This window comes from Annulohypoxylon maeteangense (genome assembly GCF_022496945.1).
Source record: "Annulohypoxylon maeteangense strain CBS 123835 unplaced genomic scaffold GGS22scaffold_11, whole genome shotgun sequence".
Classification (NCBI taxonomy): domain Eukaryota; kingdom Fungi; phylum Ascomycota; class Sordariomycetes; order Xylariales; family Hypoxylaceae; genus Annulohypoxylon; species Annulohypoxylon maeteangense.
In genome coordinates, this window is record NW_025953258.1 from 763,712 (window position 1) to 778,095 (window position 14,384).

At 47.1% G+C, this 14,384-nt stretch overlaps 7 protein-coding genes and 1 non-coding gene across 8 annotated transcripts; 4 read left to right on the forward strand and 4 right to left on the reverse strand.

Moving 5' to 3' along the window:
- Positions 1–53: 53 nt before the first annotated feature.
- Positions 54–1,601, reverse strand: GGS22DRAFT_27057 (uncharacterized protein). The gene is made up of 3 exons (XM_047966659.1): positions 973–1,601; positions 625–910; positions 54–573 (listed from the first exon to the last, which is right to left on the reverse strand). The coding sequence occupies exons 1-3, from the start codon at positions 1,381–1,383 to the stop codon at positions 155–157; spliced, it is 1,116 nt and encodes a 371-aa protein (XP_047817720.1). The 5' UTR covers positions 1,384–1,601; the 3' UTR covers positions 54–154.
- Position 1,602: 1 nt separating this feature from the next.
- GGS22DRAFT_27056 (homoserine O-acetyltransferase) lies at positions 1,603–4,026 on the forward strand. The gene has a single exon (XM_047966658.1). The coding sequence runs from the start codon at positions 2,166–2,168 to the stop codon at positions 3,738–3,740; it is 1,575 nt and encodes a 524-aa protein (XP_047817721.1). The 5' UTR covers positions 1,603–2,165; the 3' UTR covers positions 3,741–4,026.
- Positions 4,027–4,661: 635 nt separating this feature from the next.
- On the forward strand, positions 4,662–5,676 carry GGS22DRAFT_195053 (PUA-like domain-containing protein; the record flags this gene model as incomplete). The annotated part of the gene is made up of 2 exons (XM_047965606.1): positions 4,662–5,436; positions 5,555–5,676. The coding sequence occupies 2 exons, from the start codon at positions 4,662–4,664 to the stop codon at positions 5,674–5,676; spliced, it is 897 nt and encodes a 298-aa protein (XP_047817722.1).
- A 371-nt stretch (positions 5,677–6,047) lies between these two features.
- On the forward strand, positions 6,048–7,773 carry GGS22DRAFT_166328 (NAD(P)-binding protein). The gene is made up of 2 exons (XM_047961830.1): positions 6,048–6,642; positions 6,726–7,773. The coding sequence occupies exons 1-2, from the start codon at positions 6,519–6,521 to the stop codon at positions 7,406–7,408; spliced, it is 807 nt and encodes a 268-aa protein (XP_047817723.1). The 5' UTR covers positions 6,048–6,518; the 3' UTR covers positions 7,409–7,773.
- Positions 7,774–7,816: 43 nt separating this feature from the next.
- GGS22DRAFT_t91 lies at positions 7,817–7,888 on the reverse strand. The gene has a single exon. It is a non-coding gene; the product is annotated as a tRNA-Glu (tRNA).
- Positions 7,889–8,554: 666 nt separating this feature from the next.
- On the forward strand, positions 8,555–9,456 carry GGS22DRAFT_189860 (uncharacterized protein; the record flags this gene model as incomplete). Its single annotated transcript, XM_047964916.1, has 2 exons — positions 8,555–8,647; positions 8,704–9,456. 2 exons carry the CDS (start codon positions 8,555–8,557, stop codon positions 9,454–9,456), a joined length of 846 nt encoding a protein of 281 aa, XP_047817724.1.
- A 129-nt stretch (positions 9,457–9,585) lies between these two features.
- GGS22DRAFT_166331 (ubiquitin-protein ligase molybdopterin-converting factor) lies at positions 9,586–11,327 on the reverse strand. Its single transcript, XM_047961832.1, has 3 exons — positions 11,050–11,327; positions 10,118–10,988; positions 9,586–10,065 (listed from the first exon to the last, which is right to left on the reverse strand). Exons 1-3 carry the CDS (start codon positions 11,218–11,220, stop codon positions 9,596–9,598), a joined length of 1,512 nt encoding a protein of 503 aa, XP_047817725.1. The 5' UTR covers positions 11,221–11,327; the 3' UTR covers positions 9,586–9,595.
- Positions 11,328–11,838: 511 nt separating this feature from the next.
- Positions 11,839–13,225, reverse strand: GGS22DRAFT_27110 (carbonic anhydrase). The gene is made up of 3 exons (XM_047966662.1): positions 12,623–13,225; positions 12,529–12,573; positions 11,839–12,477 (listed from the first exon to the last, which is right to left on the reverse strand). The coding sequence occupies exons 1-3, from the start codon at positions 13,017–13,019 to the stop codon at positions 11,957–11,959; spliced, it is 963 nt and encodes a 320-aa protein (XP_047817726.1). The 5' UTR covers positions 13,020–13,225; the 3' UTR covers positions 11,839–11,956.
- Positions 13,226–14,384: the final 1,159 nt, after the last annotated feature.

Below are 14,384 nucleotides of genomic sequence, written 5' to 3' on the forward strand. Positions count from 1 at the left end.
TGGTCAGCCATCTCAATTAGGTATGATATCGTAACAATGAATTCGTTATATCAGATAGGCCGTGGACCGAAAAGACTAAACGCGTGTGGACGAACGATTCCTTAGACACGTAAAGCCGCGTGTCCATATCTCCCACCATATGCAGTAAACATAGTTAGAACGCCCAGTAAACTTTCACTTCAACTCGTTGGATGTTGTTCGTCCATCCCGGGAATCTGGCACGTCCCCAGACAGTAATCATGTCGCCAAGCTTCAAGTTCCTAAGGAACTCGCCATTTCCAGTACCTCTACCTCTACCAGCTTCCCCTAACGTTCGAGCCGCTAGCGAATCTGGATCCACATCATCGTCCCAAGACCACTCAACATGATGGTTTTGAAACTGCCCTATGGCGTGCTTATTTCGCTGTATCAAGTGGTCTTCATTGGGTAATAGCTCATGGTGATATCGTGTTATCGCATCATCATCGTGGTGATTTTCTAATACAGGCCAAATCGGGCGAATTGCACAAGTTGGGATGCTTGTAGTTCCCTTTAGATCTTCCGAGCCCAAATTGTCCGGACATTCCGGTACACCTAAAAGACAGTCAGTACTCTGAATATTTATATTTGTGTCAGGCATCTTACACTCATTTTCCTGGTCGAAACGCTCCAGCCCTGCGTCAAACCAAGTCCACGAACCGGTGTATTGGCCGTGATTTACATTATCGCTGCTCCAACCTTGGTCGCAACTCACGATGTCAAAGACTACTTTTCGGAAAGGATGCTCTAGCGTGGAGAAAGAGCCATCTATGAGCTCCTTTAAGTCAGACTCCTCATACTCTTTCTTGAGCCGTTTAGGTGCAGACTCGACTCTCCAGAGATCTTGGTTAGACATTGTCCATTTGGTAAGCCCTAACGGCTCGGTACGAAGCTATCAGCCAGTGTCAGTAAATATTGAGTATATAGCTGGGATCACTAAAAGGTCATACTAACTAAGAATTGATCCTGGGCCGGTCGTGCCCCAAGAATTGTAATTTTATGTTGTGGATGGTTACTGTAGTCGATAACTGTGGCAGAGCAGGCCCAATATTCGGCGCGATCGAGAATCATATCCACTAACTCCGGAGGTATGTTCCTAACTTTGGATAGAATATCCTTCACTGTAATAATATCTTCTGGTTTAGCTTCGTAGAAGCTGGTGGGAGTTGACGGTTGTTGTTCGTCGTGTCGGTCCGGAGGCGGGGCTATAGGAACCCGTCTACGGGGAATCATAGCTCCTCCTCTACGGTTAATCATGATGGGAATAGTTGATGTATTTGTAGTTCTTTTGTTAGTACCGAATATTCGAGGTATAAATACGATTGCGACAAGGGAGAATAGGGCGATGTCGACGAGATCAACCATTATTTAACCAAGAGTGAGTGGAGCTAGAAGTAGTTATGTAATTAATTATGTGGTGACTTTAAAGCTTGGGGAGCAGGCAAACAAGGAAAGCACAGGATAAGCGGGGGGCAATTATGATGTCCTGGAAACTATAAACCTGGAAGTAGCACGGTTTCTGGAAGTTACATACCTTGTCGAACCTCATAGCCTCGTATACGTCAGGTATTCTCGATGGGACGTTTCAAAGGCCAATGAACGCGGCTAAATACGGCTGTGTCACCTATCAACGTCAGCTCTTCGTTTCTGCCTACGTAGATCGCGCCACGGCGTGACTGGTGTATCTCCAAAGGTGTGGTCGAGAACGGTCAAGATGGGGAGTCACGAACATTTCTCAGTCAACACACCGCTTGTGATTGTAAGAGATACATGACTTTGATAGTTGATAAATATAAAGCACGGCTCCCTACATGCGCCATACACACATGGATAACATTCTAGTTGTGACATCATCCGTTACCTCCGAACTCTATCGTATGTAGGGCCTTATCGATTACATTTTGAACTAGGGGGTACCCGGTAGCTACATCGCAGGCACTAACAGCTTAAAATGCGGATCTTATGGCACGTGAGGTCGCACCATGCAATTCGCGCAAGTTCGCCTCTATGTTACCCAGGTAAGTTAGAACCTTTCAAGGTTTAGTCTCGCTAAATTTCTATCATGGGAATTACAAATCCAATATATCGAGGTTGGCATAGCTGTCCATCGAGGACTTCTACACCATCTAGCCGAAGACATTGTCACGATGAAGGTTAGGACATGCAGCGCAGCGCAGCTGCGACGCGTATCGACATCTTTACAAACAGCTTTCCATGCGCCATCACCTCTTTCGCAAGTCCGAATTCGGCCTTCAACATCGTCTCTGAAAACTCCTACCTTACAACATGGAGTACGGTTATTCCAGTCCCAACCTGCCAGACGTAGCGGCGCGAGTCCAGGGGAGGCATCGAACCCTGCTATGGCATTTCCATGTCTCGACGCATTGGAAACCCGGTCGGCGAAACTCGAAGCAAAGTCGTTGTCGACAGGACCCGAACCTACATATACCGCCGGCGTTACAGAGGTCTTTCGCTGTAAAGATCCTCTCTTGTTAGATTGGGGTGGCGTGTTACCGGAATTTGATATCGCGTACGAAACATGGGGCAAGATGAATTCGGACAAGTCCAACGTGATATTGCTATATACGGGCCTTTCTGCGTCGTCGCATGCCCATTCAACGGAGAGTAACCCACAGCCTGGATGGTGGGAGAAGTTTATCGGTCCAGGCGCTTGTCTTGACACTAATAAATATTTTGTGATATGTACAAATGTCATCGGCGGATGCTTTGGATCGACTGGACCATGCAGCATTGATCCGGCAGATGGCCAGAGATATGCTACCCGATTTCCGATTCTTACGATGGAGGATATGGTACGAGCACAGTTCCGACTTTTGGACCATATAGGTATCGAGAAGATCTACGCAAGCGTTGGATCTAGTATGGGAGGAATGCAATCTCTGGCAGCTGGCGTGCTATTTCCCTCAAGAGTTGGTCGCATAGTCTCTATTAGTGGCTGTGCTCGCAGTCACCCTTATAGCATCGCGATGCGGCACACGCAACGGCAAGTGCTTATGATGGATCCCAATTGGAACCGTGGTTTCTATTATGGCAAAGTTCCACCACACGCCGGAATGAAACTTGCAAGAGAGATCGCTACTGTAACATATCGATCCGGACCCGAGTGGGAGCAACGATTTGGCCGTCGGAGGGCAGATCCCACGAAACCACCTGCATTATGTCCTGACTTTCTGATTGAAACATATCTAGACCACGCTGGCGAAAAGTTCTGTTTGACATATGACCCAAACAGTCTCTTATATGTTAGCAAAGCTATGGATCTTTTTGATTTAGGTCTTGAAACTCAAGAAGCCGCTACACAGCGGCGGGCTGAGCGGGAAAAACTTATCCAATCTGGATCCTCTCCGAAATCAAATGATCCATCCTGCAGTCTCACATTACCAGAGTCGCCATATTCCGAACAACCTGAAGACGGTGCCGACGAGTCAAGCCCCTCTGGACATGGAGATCTTGGTCCTCCTAAAGACCTAATTGCGGGATTATCATCTCTGAGGGATATCCCCACTCTCGTCATGGGTGTTGCAAGTGATATCCTGTTTCCTGCTTGGCAGCAGCGAGAGGTTGCCAACGCCATACGCCTTACAGGGAACAAAAACGTGACGCACGTTGAGCTGAGCGAAGAGCAGAGCATGTTTGGCCACGACACATTCTTATTAGATTTAAAAAATGTTGGGGGCAACGTTAAAAATTTCCTGGGATAGGTATTTAAAGCTCTCACTGGCAAACCTATTTGCATTTGACATAAACCAGTGTCGGAATCAGATTTAGCCACAGCATATAAAGGCGCAAGGGTTCTCAAAACAAAAACAGCATCAGCCAGGGGCAATAAAAAGTATTATTATGTCGTATGATCTTGTGAGATGTGTCGTTCGCATAAGGCTATCTCATCTACATCAGTGCTAGGTAGGTAGGTAAGAGGTATTTGTATCCAAGCTGGCATTCTACTCTATTCTCTCTATTTAAGTATCTGCCCATATACTAATGGAGATAGAAAGAGCGGTTTTAATAGTTAACTTATAGTTAATAAAGAAGGAAAATTTAGACTGAGGGACGCCCGGTTCAATCAGATAGATTGAAAGCACTTCACGGTTATTGGCTTATTATCAGATGATAACTAAACCAAGAAGTCACGTCCTCGAAACATCCCAACGTCGTTTCCATTTTTATAGATATTATACCGTGCTATTTCGACTTCCCTCCTCGAACTAGGTCGTTTTCGTCGGGTTGTGTCCAAACTCGAACCTTCCTAGTCAGTTAACACCAAAGTAGCAGTCGCGATGAACATACGTGACAGCTTATAGGCTCAATGTTTCTATCATCTCTTATTAACTATCGTTCTTTCCTGTCTACTAGGTACCTACCTTCTTGCCTGGCAGGTGCCTACTTACCAGAATGTACCTATCTACCTCTCTAAAACTATTTACATCCCACTCAAGTTATCCATTCTAAAATAACATTTCCTCCCATGATTAACATTCATCTCGACACTTTTATTCTTACATTTCATCTCTAATAGACAACATTGATAATCAAACATACATTACAACTTCAACAAGGTTACGAAATATCAAGAGGCAATTATTTCACAGCAGTATCAGTTATCCGTTGTTCCAGCAGCCATAATGTCGTCGGCCCAATTCGCGATGAATTTAGACTTCCAACAGATGTTCTTCCATTTGCGACCAAGACCTCTCTATACCCCCGACACAATGGAACAATTAGAAAATACTTACGACAACGGTAACCTAGGAGCCAACGACTTCGCCTATGAATTCAATATTAATGCAGCTACCATGAATGGAACTATCGCCGATGCTACAAACACACGAGAGGAAATGGTCGATATCACATATGAGGTGCCGGGTGCTGGAAGCGAAGTGTTAGCGCCAGTGTTCAGAGAGGGCGGAATAATGTATGGAATCTTGGCCACCCGAAGTCCTAATGGCCAGAAGTTATACCAAATGAACCCCAGTGTCCCCAAGAAACCGGCAAAAGTATTCGGCGACAACAATATCGCAGTAGGTGCCTGGTTCGCCAATAGATTGGTGGCACTTCACCGCGGCGCCCATGGATTGAATGTTGGAGGCATATGCGGCACTGTTGGTGTCGGTACCTACTCCATTGTGGTCTCAGCTAAATATGCAGATCTTGACGAGGATAATGGAGATGTCCTTTTCTATTCTGGCGCGAATAGCCATAACAACCTAGATCCGACGCGACCAGCACCATCCACTGCGATGACAAACACTCTCAAGACATCGTTCCACACCAGATTTCCAGTCCGCGTCTTGCGATCAGGCAGAGCAGGTTCGAGAAATTATTGGGCGCCCGAGTGCGGTCTCCGGTACGATGGATTGTATCGGGTTGTCGCGTTGCGTTTATGCGTAAACGCCAGAGGTGAATATCCCCCTTTGTACATTGAAATTTCCCTCAAAATATGATTGGTTTTTACACGATCATAACTATCCTGTGATAGTAATATAAAGATTATGTGAAAATGCTAATCCTGACACAGGTGGACTTTATGAACAATTTGTCCTTCACCGAGACCCGGATCAAATCTCTCTAGAGACACTACGCCGTGTTTCACCAACGGTACAAGAGAAGCTTGACCTAGCAGAATTTAAACGAGAATAGAGGGATAAAGATAGAATAATCGACATTCTAGTAGAGATTTCAAGGCCATATTTATGGGAATGTATCGCATTTGCTATACATGGTGAACTAGATGGCAGAAGTTGCGAAATCGTGGAAAATTTCGAGCCTTGATATCAAGGGGGCCGGGAAGGTCTTACACAGATCTGTTAGTGAGAGTGAACATGGGTTTATTAGCAAATAGCATGGGTTCAATCTACGGCAACAGTTCTTCATGTCAATATCCAATAAGTAGCTGTCAGCGTCGTATTCGAGGTCACCGCAACGGCGGATCAAATCTAGGGATTATAAAGCTCCGTGTTGATTTCTAATGCACTACACCACACATAGCTCTAGGCTAGGGTAGTCTTCTAACATGATAGATCGCTAAAGAGGAAATTCCATACGACGTCCCGATTCTTGTCACCGTTTCCGGAAAGACCGTTAAGCCCGACAACTCCATAGTTGGCAAAATTTTGACCCTCTGCTGCAACGTAGCGGATATAATGTATAATTCGTTTATTCCCCACCGAAGGATTAGATTTTGAACTAAATGCTACATAACATAATAGAAAGTTCAGCCGTGCCGGAGGAGTTATGCGGACTTTGACGGGTAGAACGACTTTAAGCTTACATATGATTTCATGATGCATCTCGGGTTGACACTTGATGGTGGTAGTTGGGGATGGGAGCGTAACACAATGGCATCTAGTAGTGATAGATAAATAGGACACACATCACCAAGACGACGTTGATGAATAGACAATGACTCAAACAAGTTGAGAATACTCACTGAAGAAACAATATCTTACCTAACAATCCCCTTACCTACCATAACAGCTACAATGGCCAGATACAATAAGCTCGCTGGCAAGCACGTGCTTGTCATCGGTGGTTCTCAAGGCATCGGTCGTGGAGTCGTGGATGGGGCCATCGAGGCCCAAGCCGTCGTAACCCTCGTCGGTTCTTGTAAGTCTCTATGTGAAATCCAGCATAATCACCTACCTTGTACCTACCTAACCATGCCAGTAACTAACTCAAAACAACTCCAGACAGACCAAACCTCCCACCCACAGCACCGCAAAGCGCCCAAAAAGCCATAGCCCAAATCAAAGCCTTGTACCCCTCCTCCTCCGTCATCGGCCTCTCCTGCGACCTAGCAACCGACAACGTAGAAGCGGACCTCGAAAACATCTTCGTGGAAGCCAAAAAAGCGCACGGCCAACCCGTCGACCACGTCGTGCTCACGGCAGGTGACCCCTTAGTCATGCTCGCGCCGAAAGACATAACGCTCGAGAAAATCCGCCAAGTCGCACGCATGCGGCTCGAGCTCCCGACGATCCTCGGAAAAGTAGCGGAGCGCCACCTAGAGAAATCGAGGGAATGCAGCGTGACGATCAGCACGGGCGGGATCGCAGAGCAGCCGAACCCGGGGTGGAGCGTGACGGCGTTCATGGCCGCGGGGCTGACGGGGCTCGCGCGGAACCTGGCGGTGGATCTTAAGCCGATTCGAGTTAATGCGGTAGAGCCGGGGCCGGTTGACACGGGGCTCTGGGAGGCAATTGGGCTTACCCCCGCGCAGAAGGCGGAGCAGATGAAGATGTGGGATGGGAAGCTGCCGACGGGAAAGGTGGGCGATGTGGTGGATGTGGCGGAGGCGTATTTGTATCTTATGCGTGATCGCAATGCGACGGGGGAGATTGTGAAGACTAGGGGAGGGGCGCATTTGATTTAGGGTTGGGTGAGGTTTAGGTGATATTTAGGTGAAAGGTTTCGAGGGGTGGGTGAAGGAAGAGAAGGCATAGGGAATAGGTACTAGGTATCTTTGGATTTCAAACGCTCATTTGAAACTCATTCATCTGCCTCTTGAAAGGCTAGATGAAAGTAGGTAGGTAGTTATAAGCCGAAAAGCGACGGGTGTGATTCTTTCCTGTTGTAAAAGGAATTTTCATGACCTCCCGTTCGCTTTAGACTTTATTAGTAAATATCCAAATCCAAAATGAACAAATCTTGTTGAAAGGAAAGAACGACGTGAAAAGAACTCTAGCGCAAAAATCAAACCATAGTTGTTTGAAAGATAAACGTGAAGACAGGAAGAACACGGCATGAAGGAAGACAAGACGCAAAAAATGCAAAAGAGAAACTCCGGTACGGGGAATCGAACCCCGAGCTCCTCGGTGAAAACGAGGTATGTTAGCCGTTACACTATACCGGATGTGCTTCTGGATGTTATTTCAGCTTGGAATTGTGCGTTATATAGAAAATGGTGGCAAGAGGAAATTGACCATTCAAGAGCGACGCTAGAGCGAGATTAATCCCTCAGGTCGCCCACTTAGGTAGTTCACACTGTTCAAGCTAGCAAGAAATGCAGATTAGGTAATTATGGGATAGCTAACGTCATAGTAGCGGCGGAATTCCGGTAGATTTGGTAAGAATTTGGAATGTACCTAGGTAGGTACGTACTAGGTAATCGATATTATCTTAGGTAATGAGTGAAGACATCAGATTGTTGATGGTTTGAAGTTTGGCATCGTAACAAACTCCAGGTTGTTCTAGTTAGAAAACCGAAAGAAAAACATACGCAATTCAAAACAAAAGTCACACATATTATTGCCTGCCTAGTCTGTGCTTACCTAGGTACCTAGTACGATGTGTTTGAATTTGGCATATTAATCTCTAAGTAATTTGGGCGTTTGTGTTCGACGTCATTGTACCTATAACTTAAGGTGAAAGCAGTTATCTCTAGGTATCTATCTCATTGATAAAAACCGTACATGAACATTTCATTGAGATGCGCATACTACTTAATTCCTCTAAACTCCCGAAAAGAAAATTATTTCCTAAACCTCTTCAACAAAACTTTGGGTTAAGTAAACACACAATGACGTCAATAACTCCCAAAGTAAAAGGCATCGAACTCCTGCTACCTAGAGGGTTCTCCGAACAGCTTCTCTTCGAATTCTCGCCCTTCAAGGTAAGGATCAACCCGCTCACCTCGTCCCTAACCCTCATAAACTAACAATAGATTAGAATTGGCTCTCCACCCTATTTAGCTCTCTTGTAAAACAAGCTAACCCCTCACACCCCTTCAACAAAGACCCGTATCGTCTCCGCTCCGTCGAGATCCAGAGCTTCGATCTATTCGGCAAGCCTCCGAACCAACGCATCGGCTTCCTCAAGTTCATCGCCGGTATCTCGAATGGCGCCGGCGAGACCCTGCCCGGTAGCGTGTTTATACGCGGACCCAGCGTCGCTATGCTCGTCATCTTAGTGCCTGACGACGTCTCCAAAGAAGACAACGATAAAGACGGATTATGGGGTGAGCGCTACGCTCTCCTCACCGTCCAACCCCGCATCGCCGCCGGCAGCCTGGCGTTTGTGGAATTGCCCGCTGGCATGGTCGAAGAGGGGGGATCGTTCTCCGGCACAGCAGCGCGGGAGATCCGCGAGGAACTCGGGCTAGAGATCCCGGCCGATCAGCTACGGTGCTTAAGCGACATGGCGGGTGCCCCTGGAGTTAACGGTGAGGATCTGCCGCTTGGTATGTACCCCTCGGCTGGTGGATGCGATGAACATATCCCGATCTACATGCATGAGCGACGGGTGCCCCGCGAGACGCTGGGTGAGTGGGCGGGAAAACTTACGGGATTGCGGAGTGAGGGGGAGAAGATCACGCTGAAGTTGGTGAAGATGCGGGATTTGTGGCGCGAGGGGGCGCGCGATGCGAAGTGTCTTGCTGCGCTGGCGTTGTGGCAGGAGTTTCGCCGGCAGGGGAAGGTGTAAGGTGCATGTAAGTTGTTCTATGAGACATGAATTACGAGGAGTTCTGGGAATACGGTCGGAGCATCGTGGAAGCCCTAGGGATATGGGGTTTTAATTAAAATCAATGAATGACATAGGGATACGCAGTAGCAGGATAGAATCATCTGTATTTTTCATACTTCGCGGTTTCTCTAAGCAACTCTTCGACTTTCTCTACCGTAGCCGAGTCGTACACTTCCTCTGGCGTCTTGTCTCCTCGTAGTATCTCTTTATCGTGCCGTATAGCCTCTTCCTTGGTTATACAGACGAGATCCGAAAGTCTTATGTTAGACGATTTCTGCTCGTTGGAGCCCTCTCCGATCCTTACTAAAATAGAACTTGTCGGCTTTCGCCATCTTACTAGTGTTAAGCGCGTTGTAAGTCCGGTGATTGCGCTCCGACCTTTAAACATTTCTTCGACAAGGAACGACGTATCCGCACTCGTTATAGGAACCTTCAGACCCAATGTTACGCTTGCATCACCGCCTGTCATGTGTCGGAGTACCTTCTCCTCTCCTCCCTGGACTGCTGCAAGGAGACTTTCATACATCTTCTCTCGGCCCTTCGCTGGGATATAATCGTGAGGATATCCTATATAAGAATTAATTAAAGGTGTTAATGCAGTGATAACAGGAGTACATACCAGTAACGGAGAGTATAACATGGTTTGCTACGGTATACCCGAATACGGCTGGCATTGTTCCTAACACTGGCAGTATCCGCACTCGAAAATCCGGTAAGACTCCTAGATCGCCCACTTCACCCTTCTGGAACTCATCCTCCGGAAGCGGGAGTAATTCGGCCTTGCCCTCTCCGGTCTTCTCTGTCGAATATACAGTCGGTATCCCTTTCGTAACTCCCAATAGCTTTAGACGTCGCCGAGTAGATCTCGATAGACCATCATCAGTGCTAGTCCCTATATCGCCCACCATAATCCGAGTAGGATCGCTTTTACATCCCGCGCCCATGGATGATATCACCGGCAAGTTGTGGTCGTGGCAGTATTTCAGCAACGCGACTTTAGTATCGATATTGTCGATCGCATCCACAACGTAATCGGGTCTCTGACCATTCTCGCTCCACGGACCTAACAGTCTCTCTGCCGCTTGATCCCAGAACTTCTCTTGCCGCAGATCGAAATGTACCCACGGAGTGATAGCCAACAGCCGTCGTTGAAGACAAAGCACTTTCGGACTACCTACATCGGCTAGCGTAGCGACAGCATGTCGATTTAGGGAGCTAAGCGTGACTTGGTCGAAATCTATCAAGCGGATCTTGGAGACGCCCGATCGCGCCAACGCGGCCGTGCAGTGCGATCCCACACCTCCACATCCAACGACGATCACGAAGGCATTGCGCAGTTTATCAAGGCCGTCTGGGTTAAGGAAGACGCGGTTGCGTGCGAGTTGTTCGAGTATCAATTCGTCATCGTAATCGCCGGCTTGCGCGCGTCGTGCGAGCAGCTCGTTTCGGAGGTCTTCTTTATCGGCCTTTGCACCACCAAAGCTGTTAAGCTACCTCTTTTCAGTAAGCTGTTCTGAAACTAATTAATAGCGCATACTGAAGGCGGCTCACCCTTCTTATAGCTTCACTTTCATCGAGTAGAGACGGTATTGAGTCCTTTAGTTGACTAATGCGCTCTTCTCTTTGGAGGCGCTGGTATCCTAAAATTGCGCCTGCGACGACAGTACCAGATGCGATAGCAGTCGCAGCGAGTTGGATTTTCGGGGTCGAAAATGACGCCATTCTCGGTCTTATACTAGCATTTGCGAGCTATTGGCGAATACTCAGAGAAGGAAACCCCCGATATATATCCAGACAGGTGCCTCCCTACCTAGGAAAATGAGGGAAGGTGAAGGTGACAAAATAATTTACACACTTTTTTCCAGGCACAATGGGATTTTCCGCCCACTAGCGCTAGTGGACTTTGGTGGGGTCTACGCTACGTCGCACTAAATCGCCATCACGATTAGATAGTGGACCTCAGCGTGCAATAAGCTCTCACTGACAAGCAGCCAAGCGCTACCAAGACAGATTGTCCGCAGAATATTGAGGCAAGAGCTCTTGGTTTGAGCTTAACATAACATCGATTGACTTCAATCCAATTTAATTTAATCTCTCATATGATTTTCATTTCTTCTGCAGAAAGAGGAATTCGTTTTTATATTTATCATTCGTACAAAAACGCTCATTAAGAATACATGTATATCCAAGCCGCCACATCTCCACCTCTCGACAGTACAATGAAGATGACTAGCATTCTTCGTTTGTTCTTATCTCTCGTCTAATTAAAGTTCACATATCTCCATGTACTCATACTATTCGGACCCAACGGCGCGATTAGCGAGAAAGGAAGCTTCGTAAAGATGCTTAGGCCTTAAACGCGGAGATTCCCTTTAGTGAGGGCTAACCTAAACCTGGTTCATGGCAAGATTATCCGGTCTCAGTTTCGTCGGACCTCATGGCAGTTGATGCTGTCGCTTTATTCAAGTTTCGCACCGCGTCCCATCCATCGCCTATGCACGGAAGTAACATTTGCTGCTTGTTCTGTTGCCGGGGCTTTTGCTACTGCGCCGGCAGCACCAGAGGCGAGTGTAAGGACGTTCTGGGCACCGAGATTGTTTTGGGGGAAACGAGAGTTGAACCCAATGATATCTCGCGCAGCCTGGAAAGTGGTCCTGGATAGCATAAGCTTTTGGGTTGCTACAGACCAAGCAACGCCCTCAGAGCAGGGAGGTGTCGTAAGAGAGCCGGTGTATCTCTGAAAGTTACCAGCCTTTAGTGTGTTGACTAATTCAGACATCACCAACGGCTTGGTCTTTGTTTTGGTACCCGGAGTAGCGATTTCTCCGACCGAACTGAAAATCGTTTCGAGTAAAGTCGACGGCGTTTGTCGAGGTACCAGGTGAACCCGGAATGTCTTCTGGGGGACGTCAATTAGATCAACATAGACGCCAATGACCCCGATGTCGGTTCCTGAGCTGAACACTAAGTGCATTTCCACTATTGAAGTTAGCCAGGCGACATCTATACAAGAAGACGGCATCCACTTACTCGGAAGGCTGACGCCATTGTCAATGTGTTCGCTAGGATGATGGACTGCAACATGTCAGTTGATTCATCAGGTCAAGTTCTCAATAACACTTACAGTGGAATTGTTCCAATGTGTAGGTCTTTCCCTCCAAGACAAATGTTCCACCAAGGCCTTTCATAACTACCTCAACTGTGGAGCCGAGATTTTCGAATTCAGCGCCCTCAGGGACATCGGGAATCGTCAACTGGGTGTCAGATGCCGGGATAAGTTTGAATTGCCCTTCCACCATGTTAATAGGAGATTGGTTGGATCCTGTGGAGCATAGTCCATTGGCGGCAGTGTCCAACTGAGTCCACAGAACAGGTCCCGTTGTGCCAGTATAACCAAATTTCGAGATCGGTACCTCTTCTCCTTCGGCTCTTGGAAAGAGATGCGTTAAAGATCCGCAGGATGCCATCACCGACGTCACAGACGCGGCTAGGAGAAAAAGACGAGAAAAGGATGAAGACATTTTACTAAACACAACAGATAATGAGAACGAAAATGACCAGCAGACAAGTGTCGAGAGAGTGAAGCCAAGGAGAAAACGAAAGAATTTAAAGATGACGATGCGACAGTCGGCTCTCGGAGCGCACGACGAGGATATACCCGAAAGAAACGAAATAAAACAAATATAAAAATACCAAAAGAAGAATACCTAGCTCAGCCACATGGTAAGACAGATGACGAGCAGCGCCGGTATTATATACGATTTCCTGTGCCAGATATTGTGCAACCAAGATTGCGTAGCTCTCCTTGGCCAAAACTTCAGCCTCGAAGGGGTAGGCAGTATTGGCATTGCGACCTCATAAGCGATGGGCGCAAAATAGTCCACGTGGGTATCGAGGAATCTATCCAATCTCCTACCTTTGGGCGCTTTGAAGTTTACCTACCACGAGAAGTTTAGGGTTTCTCGGGCCAAGGAAAACACTATCAAGATCCTAGGGGGATAGGAGGAGGTCCCTTGCGCAATACTGGCCCTAGAGCGATCACATACTCGAGAGGCAACATGAAGTAGCCAAGTGGACCAATGTGTCGAGGAAGAATTAGGCAGTTTTACTTCGGTATCTGTCACACAGATAATACGGGTATGTCGCTTCTCGACATCTATATCTCTTGGAAGGGAGAAACGAAAGTGATGGTTGGTGCCCGTCTCTCTTGGCCGATGTTTCGATCCAGTAAGAAGTACGTAGATTGGTACACCGTACAGACAGATTCTTCGGGGGTTTTTGTCACGTAAGCATCGGTGCATAACGACCCTGGGAAGCGTGCCTGGCTAAATTCGAAGAGACTCCGATATTTAGCGTCAGAGGAGTCCGTTCCCCAGGGGCACCTAGCGAGGACAATATCCGGGCCTCGACGCCTAGACTCCAGCAGGCACTCCGGAATTGTAACAGCACATCGGGCTTGAATAGCAGCAGTCTTCACTTTCCTTACTTTTATATCGGAAGTGATTATAACCAACTACTACGTACGAAAGATATCTACGTTCGAATTATAATCCCGACATTACTGTTCTCATTCATTCCAAATAAGAGAGGTAAGATGTATTGTCCGACGCTTGACCAATACTATTATGTAGTAAGTTGTGACCTAACAGGAAATTTGGTTCGCCATACCTTTTCTGGTTGAGATGTCAGCCCATTCCGCCCCCTTCAAAATGCTTGGTGTTCTTGGCTCATTAGCAGGTCGTTTAGTTGGAGCATCTTCCGGACCCAGGTACCAACTAAGGTGAGTAGTTGCCTACATAGAAAAAATAATACCCATGGATTCCTAATACAACATAGATACCCGAAATTGACACAGAGACAGAATATTCGAAGATTATACCAAATTA

Bases quoted from the DNA above. Each gene is read 5' to 3' on its own strand.
- GGS22DRAFT_27057 (XM_047966659.1), bottom strand. From the start codon at position 1,383: ATGGTTGATCTCGTCGACATCGCCCTATTCTCCCTTGTCGCAATCGTA. The intron at 911-972 runs GTTAGTATGACC...ACTGGCTGATAG, and splicing joins CGGCCCAGGATCAATTCTTA to CTTCGTACCGAGCCGTTAGG. The intron at 574-624 runs GTAAGATGCCTG...ACTGTCTTTTAG, and splicing joins TTTCGACCAGGAAAATGAGT to GTGTACCGGAATGTCCGGAC.
- GGS22DRAFT_27056 (XM_047966658.1), top strand. From the start codon at position 2,166: ATGAAGGTTAGGACATGCAGCGCAGCGCAGCTGCGACGCGTATCGACA.
- GGS22DRAFT_166328 (XM_047961830.1), top strand. From the start codon at position 6,519: ATGGCCAGATACAATAAGCTCGCTGGCAAGCACGTGCTTGTCATCGGT. The intron at 6,643-6,725 runs GTAAGTCTCTAT...AAACAACTCCAG, and splicing joins CGTAACCCTCGTCGGTTCTT to ACAGACCAAACCTCCCACCC.
- GGS22DRAFT_166331 (XM_047961832.1), bottom strand. From the start codon at position 11,220: ATGGCGTCATTTTCGACCCCGAAAATCCAACTCGCTGCGACTGCTATC. The intron at 10,989-11,049 runs GTGAGCCGCCTT...GAAAAGAGGTAG, and splicing joins AAAGTGAAGCTATAAGAAGG to CTTAACAGCTTTGGTGGTGC. The intron at 10,066-10,117 runs GTATGTACTCCT...ATTCTTATATAG, and splicing joins TGTTATACTCTCCGTTACTG to GATATCCTCACGATTATATC.
- GGS22DRAFT_27110 (XM_047966662.1), bottom strand. From the start codon at position 13,019: ATGTCTTCATCCTTTTCTCGTCTTTTTCTCCTAGCCGCGTCTGTGACG. The intron at 12,574-12,622 runs GTAAGTGTTATT...GACATGTTGCAG, and splicing joins CACATTGGAACAATTCCACT to TCCATCATCCTAGCGAACAC. The intron at 12,478-12,528 runs GTAAGTGGATGC...TAACTTCAATAG, and splicing joins CAATGGCGTCAGCCTTCCGA to TGGAAATGCACTTAGTGTTC.